Below are 13879 nucleotides of genomic sequence, written 5' to 3'. Positions count from 1 at the left end.
TGAGGGGCCCTGGGTGAGAGGAGGGATGCTGGGGTAGCGAGGGGAGGCAGGTGGGGGACTGGCAGGATGCACTGACAGAGGCAGAGGGCTGGAGGTTGTGAAGGAGAAGAGGCAGGTACCCCATCTCCCCCAGGGAATTCTTCCCAAGACCCTCCCTGACTGCCCCTCCCAGCCTCTCCCACCTGAATTGGAGCGGTGGAGTTGGGGGTGGGGAGAGGTAGGGAGCTCCAGGGCTCCTGGCTGTGGCAGCAGCACCCCAAAAAGGAGCTGGTGGACAGTTTATAGCCTTTGCAGCAGGAAAGGCAAATAAGGTCTCCTAGAAAGCCCCTTTAAATTGGAAGCCATGTCGCCAGTGGCAGGCACTCAGGCTGGAGCAGTGGGCAGGTGGTCAGTCATCCCAGGTCACAGGGCACTGGGTACCTAGAAACCGCCCAGAACATAGGCTCCACTGCTTCTCGTGGGAGCCATCCGGCCCCAAGGCTGTTTACATGCTGTTTTCCTGTTTGTGCCCAGTTGGAGGTTCTGGACGGGGTGGCAAAGCTGCTTTGCAGCTGTTCAGGGACCAAGGGTCCCAGGACACCCTGGGAACCACACTCCCCTGGGGACTCTGTGGGATGCAGACCTGTGCATCATGGCCTTGGCTCGTCTTTGATCAGCGCATTGGAGGCCCCTCACTTCATTTCAATGGATATAAACATAAAAGGTCTCATACTCCACCACCCTTCATGCTGTGGTCACTCTTTCTAGGACATTAAGAGGCTCTGGAAGTCCCTGGAAAATCCGAACGTAAGCCATGTCAGTGGACTTTATTGTCCCAACACCTGACATTTCAGATGATAAGAACTTCCAATCCCTTACTTTCCGTGATGCTCTGCCTATTGTATCCTAGGGACATGGCCTCAGCAGCAGCAGGTTGTCCTTGACTGCTAAGGACCCAGGGAGCCAGTCACGACTCTTCACTACCCAGGCATTTATTAAGTACCTGCTGTCGTCTCAGGACTGTAGGCACCACAGGGTACAAAGAAGGAGGTTGGTACTCATGAAACCCACACCAGAGATCAAGTGCTACATCAACCATGTCATATTCTTCAGCTTTTCCTAGCAAAAAGTGGAGGCAGCCTAGACATAAAAGGTTTATTTTGGCTCCCAGTTTCAAGCTCAAGATTGGACAGCTCTATGGGTTGGCTTCTGATAAGAACAGCAGGTGGTTATGGCAGAGCCTGGGTTGGGGAGAGTGGCACCCTGTGAGCCAGGAAAAGCAGAGGCTGGATAACCCCATGCAGGTCCTTCCTTTCAAGAACTCAGGGACACAAGGCTTCTCATCTGACATCTAAGTGCCATACTGGATGAACTTTTCTCTCCTTTAGCACCTGTGAATGTAGGACCTGAATGTCTGCACGAGCCAAATGGCATTCAAACACAGCACGTGCACATGTGTTTCTTCATCTACCCCTTACCATATCCAAGCAGTGAAGGTCATTAAATCTACCACACACACTCAAAAAACCAAGGAGCTCCACCTGGGCTCTCTGTGGGGGACACGCTCCAGAAAGCCCCAGCACCACACTAGGGAAAAATGCACAAGGCTGCATTCGGTTCCCCCCAGGCCGACAGCCAGGGACCAAGTTCATGGCAGATGATGATGCCAGCTCCTGGAGTGCAAGACGAAAAGAGGGACATGTGAATCCTGCTCTTAGATGGGGTGGCCAGGAGCTGTCACAGAAATGCTGTGGAATCCTCTGCTCCCACACCCTCCAGAACGGCACCAGCCAGGCCTCACCAGGTCTGTAGCAGATGTTGGGAATCTGACCCCACTGGGGATGCAGTGCCAGCAGCACCATGACCTGTCAGTGTGGCACACCTGCAGACATTGTAGTCAGACACCTTCACAGAGGAAAAGTACTGGGCCATGCCCATCCAGCTGCCTACTGAGAAGGCACCTTAGCAGTCACACCAGCTTGCAGGATGCTCTCTGGTGACATGTGACAGGGTCCCGTATCTTCATTTAGAAGGCCAGTTGCTTCATTTTGTGCATCTGTATGCATGGCTACATATTCAGGGTAGGCAGGCAGACACAGTGAGCTGCTGTTCACCTGTTTATTCCTCAACACCTGCAAGGGCCAGACAGGCTCAGCCCCACTGAAGGCAGCAGGCAAGAACAGCCTCAAGCTGGTAGCCAGCAACTCAGTCAAGTCCTTGAGCCATCCTGTGCTGCCCTGACAAGGGGTGCAGAAATCCCGACTGATAGCCCAACATCCCAGCCAAGTATCTGCCCCTACCTATCACTGCAATGGTTCAAATTCTTCATGTGGACAGCTCTCGCACTCTTATGTCTGCACAGTGAAACTAGATGTCCAAACTGAGAAAATCATTCCAAAAAACAAATAAATAAAAGGGAGAGAGAGAGAGAGAAGAAAATAAAACATGAGGATGTTTATTGCAAAATTATTTATAGTAGCAAAAAAAAATAAATAACCGCCTGGCAGCGATGTGAAGGTCCAGCAATGAGGACATGCTTTAGTAAATCAGAACTCAATGCAATTATGTAACCATTAACATGATAATTACACAGACATGAGAAATCATTTATCCCTAATGGGGAAAAAATCCAGAATACAATTGTGTCTGCATGTGTCTCTGGTGTGGTAAAGTGAAGCTTGCCTAACGATAAGGACAGTTAAAAAAAAAATTGCAAACAAGAGTTCACGTTTGGGTTGTTTTGGCGCTAAGAAATCATTTCTTTTTCTTTTTAAATGTGCTTGAATGCTAAGGTATTATTTTAACAAGTAAAAATTTGGGGAATAGAAAGTATTTCCCCAGGGACAGTTTGCTGAACAAGCAGACCATCATTTTTTCCTCGAGAAGGCTCAAGGAAGGAGCTTTCTCTTTCTCCTGCTACTTTCTCCCTCTGGCAAGGGCCAGGGCATCAGCACTGGCAGAACCAGACTCACGGCCCCTGGAGCCAGAGTGGGACCAGCGCACACCTTCCCCTGGAAGGGCCGGTGGAAAATAGGGATCCTACTGAGCCACTGTGTTGGTGAAGAAGGGTGCTCAGGGCAGGTGGCCCCCGCTTGTCTCCCTGTTCAGTGTTTGAACCCTTCTGAATGATTCCCCAAACATGTGGCCATAGATGGGAAACCAACAATCCCTGAGCATTTTTGACCAAAAGGGCCATAAGATGCTAAGTGCCCTGTCAATTCCTTGTACTAATCCTGCCTGCAAAGGGACAGTGGTCCCCACCTTCCCATCCCCTTGGGTTCCGAGGTGCGGTGGGCAGGTGGAGGAAGGGGACAAGGGGCAGCACACAGCACACAGAGGCTCTCTCTAAGGAGGCTAGGATTCAAGGGAGGAGGATGGATCCCAACCTGCTGCCTGGCCCTGTCGTCAACTTGCCTTTTGCCTGGGGAGTCTGCCTTTTCCAGGAGCCTATTTGCCTGAGCAAGCCCGCAGAGGCAGCAGCTGAGAGCAGAAGCTGTGCCAACGCCTAGGCCCACCCATCCTGTCCCCTTTGATGCTGCTCCTATAGCTACGACAGATCCTAGGGGACTGGCAAGAGCAAATGACTGCAGCCACCCAGGGCCTGGGCCAGAGGGTGGCATGTGCCGCCAGCACTCCCTAGATAGAACCCATTTTTGATCATTGAGTCCTCTTCTGCCTGGAGTCTTGGTTACTGGCCTTTGCTTTTGACCTGTTGATGCTGCCTGGATCTCTCCTTGGTTTGTGGCCTCAGGCTAAGGAGAGTGACTGCTTTCCCTAGGGTCTGGTTGGGGTTCAGGGTACAGTGACTGCCAGCAGGTGGAGGGGCACTAATAGTACCTGCTCCTGGTCTCTGCTTCCACTTTTGGGACCAGTAGGGTCAACCTCACCAGTCCTGAATCCCCAGGTCCTGGTCAGGTCCTGGTCAGCTGGTACTGGGAGGGCAGAGCCTGCTCTGCTCTGCCTGGGCCTCAGAGCTGTTGCAAAGCTTTTTCCTCAAGATCCATCGAGCTGTCTGGCATCCTTGCTGCCCCTCAACTTGGTGATACTTGAGGGACCAACTCTCCTCTTCCACCCACAACCAAGTTTGTACAGATGCCTGCATCCCTCCTGTACCCCCAAGCCGCACATCACCAGGAGGTACCCCTGGTTTCTAAATTTCATTTTAGACCGAGAAAAACTGTGAGCCCTCCAGGTCACTGGTTCATTCCCCAAATACCCAGGAGCCAGGGACTCTATCCAGATCACACATGTGGGGGTGGCAGGAGCCCAAGGACGTGAGCCATCACCCGCTGCCTCCCAGGCTGTGCATCAGCAGAAGGTTAGAACTGGGAGCACAGCGCTCCAATACAGGCTGCCAGCATCTCAAGCAGAGGCTAAACCACTGGGCTAAACAGCTGCCTCCTTTTATAAAAAAGTGTATTTGTTTATTTATTTATTTGAAAAACAGAGGGAGAAGTTGGGGTGGGTTGGAGGGAGAGAGAAAAAAAAACTCTGTTTCCTAGCCACCTTCTGTGTGGTTGTTCTGGGTCCTTCTAGCAGCAGGCTGTTGGTGGGCCAGGGACCCTGCTGCTTCCCTCTGGCCCACTGGGTCCTGTCACTTAGAGGCATGGCCATACTGCCTGAGGTCCCACCCACATCTTTCCTCTCCTCCAGCCTTTACAGAATCCTCAGAGGCAGGCAAGACTGCGAGTGTGAGGTTCATTTTTCAGATGGGGAAAAATGAGATCATGCACAAATTCCAAGTTCAAGTGCAGGACTTCAAAACACAGGCCTGATGAGCCTGCTGGGGATCTGGAAGGGACCCATGGTCCCTTGAGAGTCCGAGGAGTACTCCAGCAGGTTCCTCTGTACCCCAGCCTTGTGGAGCAGTGGTGACACCCAGTACCGACACCCCAGGGCCACCATGCCTGGCCCTGCACCAGCTGCTTGGACCTTCAAGGCTGCAAGGCGTCTGGTCTCTGTGGAGGCAGCAGGCGGCCCGAAGCCCGCACAAAGGTCAGAAGTCCTGGGAACAGAGCCCTGACTCGCCGGGCCAGCACCTCGTTAGGAGGCTCGAAAGGGGGAGGGGCCCTTCAGGAACAATGTTGTTTATTTTTCTATTTTTAAGTAAGTCTAAGGTCTCTGGGGGGCACAAATGAAGTTATCAGAAAAGACATGAACAGAATAAAGCCTCAAGCCAGCGGGCTGAAAAAGCCCTAGGGACAGAGCTCTTGAAAAGCAGGGATAGGGGCTGTTTTGCTTGGGCTCTGCACGGCAGGACCATGACCATGCCTGGGTGCTGGACAAGGCTGTCCCAGGCCCCCAGTTGCCTCCCATCTACCCCTGCACCACACTCTGCTCTGCTCCCCAGCAGGGATTCTACCTGCAGACCCCATAGGGCCAGTGTCCCCTTCCACGGCCATCCATCTGCAAGAGGGTCATGGTGGAGTGAGCCCCAAGAAGCCTGTGACTCTACTGGAAGCTGGTTCTTCTTCTAGAGTGGCCTGCTCTGCTCTGGGAGCCACAAGTCAGGGACAACACTGGCTAAAGGCAGCCAATGAGCAATTCATGGGAAGAAGCTGGGATGGGGCTGACCTCATGGCCACAGGACCTGGATTGAGTCCTGGGGCCTGTGCACACCAACCGGGTGACCAGCAGGGTGAAGGTCACTCAGTCACCCATGTCCCCATTTCCCTTGCATCTGGACACAGCACCAGAGGCTACTCTCCAGGGGGAGGAGAAGGTATGAGGCAGGGTTGAGGGCGGCAGGGTGCTATAAGGAGGCAACTGGGAAGCAGCCAGGCTTTGGACACAGAATGAGAGCTATCGCCAGCCCCAACCTCTAGACCATGCGAAAAGGGTCCCCCCTTTGAGAGGCCCCACACATAGCAGAATACCCTGCACCTCCCATGCACTGGGGGAGAGGATGCCCTTGGCCATCCCTGCTGACTGCCCCTACCCTGCCCAAAGCTTGGAGTCCAAGGTGCAAGCCCTGCCCTGGGTTCCAGGTGGAAGTCCTGGTGCAAGGAGGAGGAGGAGGGCATTGGCCCAGGTCACTGAGTCAGCAGAGGTGGGAACTACCAGGGAACCGCTCAGCACTCTCTGCCTCCCCGGGCCACCTATGTGTCACACCTATTTCCAAGTTGAGGAAATGGAGGTCCTGTGATAAACAGTGGTGTGCCCAAGACCTTTGGGTACTAGGGTCAGGCTAAAGCTGGGGGGCCAGATCCTGCCCCTGCGCTGCCTCCAGCTCAGATCAGCACAGAGCCCCGCTGCGAAACCCCTGAACTCTGCTTCAAAAACCAACCCCTTAATTGTTTGAATGTCTAAATAAGGGTTTTGGCCATTGCTGAGCCCTGCTCGTTGATTGAAGTTGTCATCTAATGATGCTTGAAAATACCAAGAGTGGGCCAGTTTCCAAATCTTCCTCCCAGCTCTGCTCCCACTCCTTGAGACCCTCCCATAGGGCTGGGTGGGGGGCAGATGTGAGAGCAATGGCAGTCGAGACCCTGGCTACTTCCACAGGCTGTGCAGCTGTGAACACACTGGCTTAACCCTTCTGATCTTCTGCTTTGCCAGCTAGGAATGAGCATGCAGCTCCCAGGAGGGTTAAGCGAGCTGGTGCATGGGCAGCCTTCTGGCGCATGGGCGCTATCGCAGGGGTGGGAGTGGAGGTACGAGGGGGTGCGCCCAGCTGGTGAGCCCTGGGCCATGGGATTGCTGAATGACTCCATGTGGGGGGGAGGGCACTGGATCAGCCCTCTGTATGTACACTGAGGATCCTGGGAGAGCCAGATGCTTTCGCATGGGATGAAGGCTCAGCAGGAGGTGTGTGGAGTCCCTGGGAGCCCCTCAACGGAACGTTTGTTCCACCCCAGAGGCTAGGCACTGGGTTGGGTGGGCTGACTTAGGGCTTAGGGAATGGGACAATTCCCAGGACCTCAGTTGCTGTGTGCTGGGAACTCGGGGGCACCCTAACTCATGTGTGACCCACTACTCTAAGATGCCCATTTGCATCTGACCTTGACTGCCTGACCACTGTTGCTTCCCATCTTTCTTCCTCCCCTCACCACGTACCACATACATGTAAACACACACACACGCATGCACACAGATGCATACGTGCCCCACTCTTGGTGACACAGAGGTATGTAGAGGAGCAGAGAGAAGTCTTGGGTTTGAGTGGAGCTGTGAATTTTCAGGGTTTTTATTTCCCAGGTCTAGGTTGCAGCGTCTAGGCGGGGGTTGGGGGGCCCATTGCATGGTGCAAAGACAGCTCATGAGCACGTAGCCCGTGACTAACGGCAGAGGACGCCGAGGCCCGAGAGTGGAATTGCTGTTTCCAGCCAATCTGCTGCTTTTTTTAGCAATCGGGGAGAGTTGGAGGGTGAGGGAGGGGCTCAGAGGAGTGGCCTAAATACAGCCTAAGGATTAACACCAGGTCCAGCTGTCCCTGCCTGGCTGTGGCTGATGAGACCCAGTCCCCCAGAGCTGGTGGGGGGGGGGGGTGGCCTCAGGGGCTGCTGACTGCTGTGTGCCCGAGGGCTGCCCTGGGTACAGGGAGTGAAGGGTTCTGGCCAGTTCCTCCCCCCAGGTCTGTGCTTTAGATGCACATTAATTTGGAATGGGGCCCAAAGTGGAGACTTCAGAGCGTGGAACCTGGACACAGCTTGGAATGTGCCTGGCGGCCCACCAAGCCCCTCAGCACCCCCTCCCCAGGCAGTGGGGAGGGAGGAGACATTCCTGAAGTTCTAGCCAGAGTGCCACTGGTTAGAAGACCCTTGCCCATTGGCTGGACCATGTGAGACATCTGTGCTCCAGTTCTTGGTGCTGGGGTCAAGAATGTGCCTCTGCAAGGTGTCCGTGGTTTTTCATCATCCTGATCTTTACCCAGAATTCCTTAAGAGCCCCCCCCCCCCAAGACCTAATCCCACCCATAATTCACAGTAAAGGAAGAATGACTTCTGGGATGGGCCAATGAGGACAATGTGTGGGCTCTCTTTGCTCACAAGCAGCTCCTGGAAAGGGCTCCCAACCATGAACATGAAAGCAGAGGGGGTAGGGGGCGACTTCTCCCAGATCCAATGAGCAGGTGGGAAGGCTCCCCGGGCAGGCTGGCTGCTGGGTATCCCATGGAGAGGAGCACCTGGGAGGCTGGGAGAGGAGGAATAAAAGGAGAGCCTGGGGTAATGGCCTTACAGGACGGTCTCCCTGTGTGCCCACGAGGCTACCTTCCATTACCCCCAACAGCTGCCCAAAACACCAGACAGCACAAGCACATACCTGTGATAAAACTAAATGAACGTACACATCAGGCAAAGTTAGAGACAAATGACAGCTACTAATAAAGTGCATCATTTATAACTGCATGCTGTTACAAAAGGTATTTAAAGTGTATAAATTGCTTGTCTCTGGAATTTTTTATCTAGTAATTTTGAATGACAAGTTGACCACGGGTAGCAGAAACCGCAGAAACTGAAACAGGATTAAAAAAGGGATTAGCTCTACATAAAAACTTTCATCTGGCACTTTTACACTGTTAGTCTAATCCCAGCCCGTAGAGTTACTCAAGCAGATCAAGAAATACTCATTTCAAATTGACACTGGATGGCTGTCTAGACATTGAAATAACACTTAGCTTTAAGCTGGGCTGCTTCTCCATGCTTGGCTGTACACCTGGCTGACAGGTGTTACAGTTGGAGCAAGAAGAGAGTGGAACCAACACTGGCCTCTAACCTTGTGCCCTCTGACCCCTCTGAACCAAAATATGAGGAATTTCTTGAAGGTGTGAGCCTCAGAAACAAAGAGGGCATGGGGCACGAGAAGCAGGTGGAACAGTGGCTCTACCAACGTGAGCAAGCAGAACCCAAGCCTGCTGCAGGGTCTACATCCCAGAATCTTCTGTAGGCGTTAGGCCTGGAGACAGAGGTCATCTAAAAGGAGGATTGATAGAAAGTGCTGGCAAACAGCTGGAGTTCTAGAAGCTTCCCTTCTCTACACTGCAGCTGCTACAGGAAACAGGAGGGCTGTACTCTGGGGAGAGCTAAGAGGTGCTTTGTCACCTGGTGATCACTAAATGAGGGGATGTGGAATGCTGAGACCCCTCCGGGAGTCTTTGTCGGCTTGGCTCTGCCATGCTGGCAGGCAGAAGGTCCCTCATGGCTTTTCCAGGGATGTCTCCAGAAATGGCCCCTTAAGCTCATCCTCCAGGGAAGCTCCCGGTCAATAAAGCTCACCCAGGCCCCAGCACTTCAAACAGTTTTTTCACAAGCCTCCCTCTGTCTTCATTAGAAGCAGATGATTGCCAGATAGTCCAGAAGGCCTCTCCACAAGATAAGAATTGCAACAGGCAAATGGAAAACAGCACCTGGGAGGGAAGATCAGAGAGACACTGCATCACGGAAAAAGGAGAGCAGGCTCTTGAAACGGGATGTTGGAGAATGAAAGCCAGTTCTTGATGTGAAATCCACGATGCTGGAGTGAACATCCTAGTTGGAACTGGAGACCTCCCAGTGAGAAGAACAAAGAGATGAAGGTTAGAGGGGCAGAGAAGAGATGTGAATAAAAGAAGCAGGCGGGCAAGTACCTGGGTGTAAGTCTTAGCTCGGTAATAGTTCAAGTCCTGAGAACCCTGCATGCAGGAGGTATAGCTGATGCCAAGACAGCACCTGCAGGAACCTGGGTTTGGGAGGGGCCCTGTTTGTGTGCAGGCCTTCACCCCAGCTGCTCTGAAACTTTGCTATCCACCCACAGTCCCTGCCCCTGGCTATCCTGAGTTAGACACAAAGGCGGCCCTGAGCCTGGAAACTGGGCCCTACGTGTTGCCACACTTCATGCACCAGCATTTACAGTACGCAGGGTCACAATTGAAAAGAACAGAAACACCAAACTGTTTCATCTTCAACAACACCAGATACAGCAGACCAGGAAGAAAACGGCAGATTCTACTTGGCACAGGGACGGGGGCATCTTGCCACAGGCTTTCCTGCCCGCCTTTGCTGCCCAGGAGCCTCCTGTGCCTTGCTCTCTGTGTTAATACAAGACCCTTCTTAGTACTAAGAAGCCCACTTTTCCAGCAAAGGAATAAAGCTAAACAACAACAAAAAACAGAACCTTAGGGGCCAGCTCTGTGACATATTGGGTAAAGATGTCAGCAGTGCCGGCATCCCATATATCTCAGCTGTTTCACTTCTCATCCAGCTCCCTGCTAATGATCTGGGAAAGTAGCAGAAGATGGCTCAGGTCCTTGGAGCCTTGCATTTACTCAGGTGGGGGACCAGGAGAAAACTCCTGGCTCCTGGCTTCAGCCTGGCTCAGCCTGGCCCTTGCAGTCATTTGGGGAGTAAACCAGTGGATGGAGGACCTTGCCCCTCTCTCTCCCTCTCTGCTACTCTTTTTTTTTTTTAATTATTTACTTTTATTGGAAAGATATATACAGAGAAGAGGAGAGACAGAAAGGAGTATCTTCCATCAGATGATTCACTCCCCAAGCAGCCACAATGGCTGGAGGTCAACCAATCTGAAGCCAGGAACCTGAAGCCTCTTCTGTGTCTCCCATGCTGGTGCAGGGTCCCAAGGCTTTCTCAGGCCACAAGCAGAGAGCTGGATGGGAAGCGGGGCTGCCAGGATTAGAACTGGCACCCGTATGGGATCCCAGCACGTTCAAGGTGAGGACTTTAGCTGCTAGGCTATTGCACCAGGCCCTTTGCTACTCTTTCAAATGAATAAATGTGTCTTTAAAAAGCAAAAGAAAAAAGCAGAACTTTCTTCCCAGACAATCAAGCCCCCGAGCCAAGGCCTATCTTTTTCCTGGGATGCTGTTTCCAAAACTTTTTCCAAAGAAGGGTTTGGGAAGCATGAGTCACAGGGGACACAGCCCCACTCCGGCCCAGTTCTCCATAAACCACATTGATTGCCAAGGGTTTGAATGACATGAGGGACCTTTAATCCTAGGTTGAAGTCTCTTGAAGACCAGTGATGGATCAGTGACAAAAACGGATGACAATTAGTGATGCAGGGTGAAAAAAAAAGGGGATTTCAAGGAATATGTTTGGGTAACACTAGTTTATTTCTGGGATTGAATGTCTTTTTGCATTTTTGTCTTAAAAACGAGTATTTCCTAGAGAAGCAGTGAGAGTGAGTATGGATTCTCTGTATTTTCTAACATCTTTACTTGGCAAAATTGGAAGTTGGCTCTGCTAGTTCCTCTTCAAAATAAACGCTGTTTGGAGAACAAAAGCTCTAGTACATACTGGAGTTGATAGTACAAAAAAGAACAAAACCAGGTTCAGGATCAAGTTCAAGGCCACAGTCAGAGATTGGAAGGTGAGGAGGTGCTGATACCTATCAGCCCATCTGTCCTGGATACTGGTCTGCTAGAACACCCCTGCCAGGAGCTTGGCTGTCCTGCTGGCTCATTGTATGATAGGGAGCTTGGTCCCTCTGCACAATTAAGACCGTTAGAAAGTGCTTTCTGAGGCTGGTGTTGTGGCATAGCAAGTAAAGCTACTGCCTACAGCCCTGGTATCCCATACAGGTGCCAGTTTGAGTCCCAGCTGCTCCACTTCCAATCCAGCTCCCTGCCAATGCACCTGGGAAAGAAACTGAGGATGGCCCAAGTGTTTGGACCCCTGTATCCAAATGGGAAACCCAGAAGAAGCTCCTGGCTCCTGACTTTAGACTGGTTCAGCTCTGGCCATTACAGCTATTTACCAAGTGAATGAGCATAAAAGAAGACTCTCTCCCTGTTTCTCTCTCTGTGTGTAACTCCACCTTTCAAATAGATAAATAAGCCCAAAAAGAAAGACAGAGGGAGAGAGAAAAGGAAAGGAAAGGAAAGGAAAGGAAAGGAAAGGAAAGGAAAGGAAAGGAAAGGAAAGGAAAGGAAAGGAAAGGAAAGGAAAGGAAAGGAAAGGAAAGGGAAGGAAAAGAACTTTCTTGTGTTGAGAAAGGCCCACTATCCTTGCGCTGGTCTGATATCTGGGACCACCCTGGATCAGCAGTGGCTGTCACCTCAGCTCATGCCATGATTCTGGCTGTTCTAGACCTGCTGGAAAGCCAATGAAGAAACCCACAGACGGTAAAAGTGTCCGCATGATCCCAATCAACACTTAGGTGTCTGCTCAGAGAAGGGTCGGGAAGAAACCGGCCAAGCAGCCATGGACCTGCAGGAGATTTTTACATCTGCTTTTCCGTGTTCTCTGGCCTTTCTATGAGGCATTGGATTTTATCCACATGGTGGAATAAGATATGATCATTTAGAAATATGAAATAAGAGAAGTAACATGAAAAGTGGGTGCTATGACACGGTGGGCTAGCTACTCTTTGGGATGCCCAGCTGCTTTGCTGCTGATACAACTCCTGGGAAAAGGGCAGTGCAGCAGGTGACGGCACAGATCCTTGGGCCTGTGCCACCCACATGGGAGACCAGGATGGAGCTCCAGGCTCTGAGCTTCTGCCTAGCGTAGCCCTGCCTGTCGTGGAAATCCGGGGAGTAAATCAGTGGTTGGAAAATAACCTCTCTCTGTGTGTCATTCTTCCTTTCAAGTAAATGAAAATAAATAAACTTTTAAAGACGTGAAGTAAAGTGAATGTCACATGGCTCAAGACCCTGCTTCTTAGCTACTCTCCAATGATGGGCCATGGGGACAGTGCTCAGCTCAGCCTGGGGTCAGAGCCTGCCCATACCTCCAGAGTGTGGGCAGGTCCCATTCCTGCCTGTTTTGGTCTCCAGCTTTGCACAAGTTCTAGGTCTCTGTCTTGCCCTACATGCAGACCTGCCCTGTAGGTGAGCCACGGGCTGTCAGTTGAATGACCACATGCTTGCCCTCCTCTCAGGGCCCTGGGCTTCTCCCCTTTCAGCCCCAGGCAGAAATGAGAAGACCTCTCCTTGCACACAACAGACTCTGATCGCTTTCCAGCTGGGCTCTGAGCGAGCAGCCGGGAAACCGATGTGCCCATGATGTGGGACCCTGACACCTGCACACAACATGCACATTTTGGTTCAATCCCTAGAAGTGATTTGGAAGTCATTTGTGTACCTCCAGGCTCCTAAGGGCTGCCCTGGGGGAAAGACAGGGCCTTTTCATAACAGAAAAAGCTTGAACAATTGTCCCCCAAGGACTGGAAGGTGATGGCTGCTGATGAGTCTGAGCCCATTTCATAGGTGGGGAAACTGAGGTTTAGGGGAGTGGTTTGCATAAGAACCCACCCCTCACACAGATAGGATGTGTGTGTGTGTGTGTGTGTGTGTGTGATATGGATTCAGCCTGGGGAACAGTGGGGATAATTAGAAGCAGTGCAAGCACTTGACACTGCCCCCCTCCGCATTTATCAGGAGCCTCCAGTGTGGGAGGGGGTGCCAAGAGCAGAGACACAAACACCCTCTCTCCTGGGACCCCCGGAGTAGGCAGCCAGTAGCCTGGAAGCTCAGTGCTCCGGCTCCAAGTCACTCCTTCCAGTCCTTACAGAAGAGCCATGGACTATGAGGGCAGAGGGGCCAGCAGTGGAGGTCTGGGCATGGCTGAGAGGCATGCTGGTTCGCCTAGGCCTGGGCTCCCGCACCCAGTCCTGGTCTTCACATTCATGGGGAGGCCAGGTGTGCAGAAGTCCCAAAGGTCCCAAAACCTACCTTGCCCCACTCCTGCCCTTGCTTTCAGCCTCTGACCCTGACCTTGCCCAGCCCTGCTCACACTCACCCTTAGGGCTGGCAGGGAGCTGAGCTGCTCTGAGGTCAGCGTGGCCTCCTTGTAGGACTTGCCTGTGGGGCACAGCTTCAGGAAGGTGTCGTGGATGCTGTGGAGAGAGATGTGATGGCCATGTGGGCTGGGGAGGGGGCCAGCAAGCCCCTATCCCATGTGTGTGACACCACCATAGGGGAAGAGGTTCAAGACTGGTAGACACAGAGAAAGTAGAATTAGGG

At 52.3% G+C, this 13879-nt stretch overlaps 1 protein-coding gene across 1 annotated transcript in view; it reads right to left on the bottom strand.

Moving 5' to 3' along the window:
* Positions 1-13879, bottom strand: part of CIB4 (calcium and integrin binding family member 4) — a 48817-nt gene that overhangs the window by 25267 nt on the left and 9671 nt on the right. Inside the window, exon 3 of the mRNA XM_004582658.3 lies at positions 13656-13752. Within this exon, the coding sequence (XP_004582715.1) occupies positions 13656-13752 (97 nt within the window). The remainder of the gene's footprint in view (positions 1-13655; positions 13753-13879) is intronic.

This window comes from Ochotona princeps, chromosome 8, assembly GCF_030435755.1.
Source record: "Ochotona princeps isolate mOchPri1 chromosome 8, mOchPri1.hap1, whole genome shotgun sequence".
Classification (NCBI taxonomy): Eukaryota; Metazoa; Chordata; class Mammalia; order Lagomorpha; family Ochotonidae; genus Ochotona; species Ochotona princeps.
Note: the sequence above shows the minus strand (reverse complement) of the source record. Positions and strands in the feature narration are given on the sequence as shown.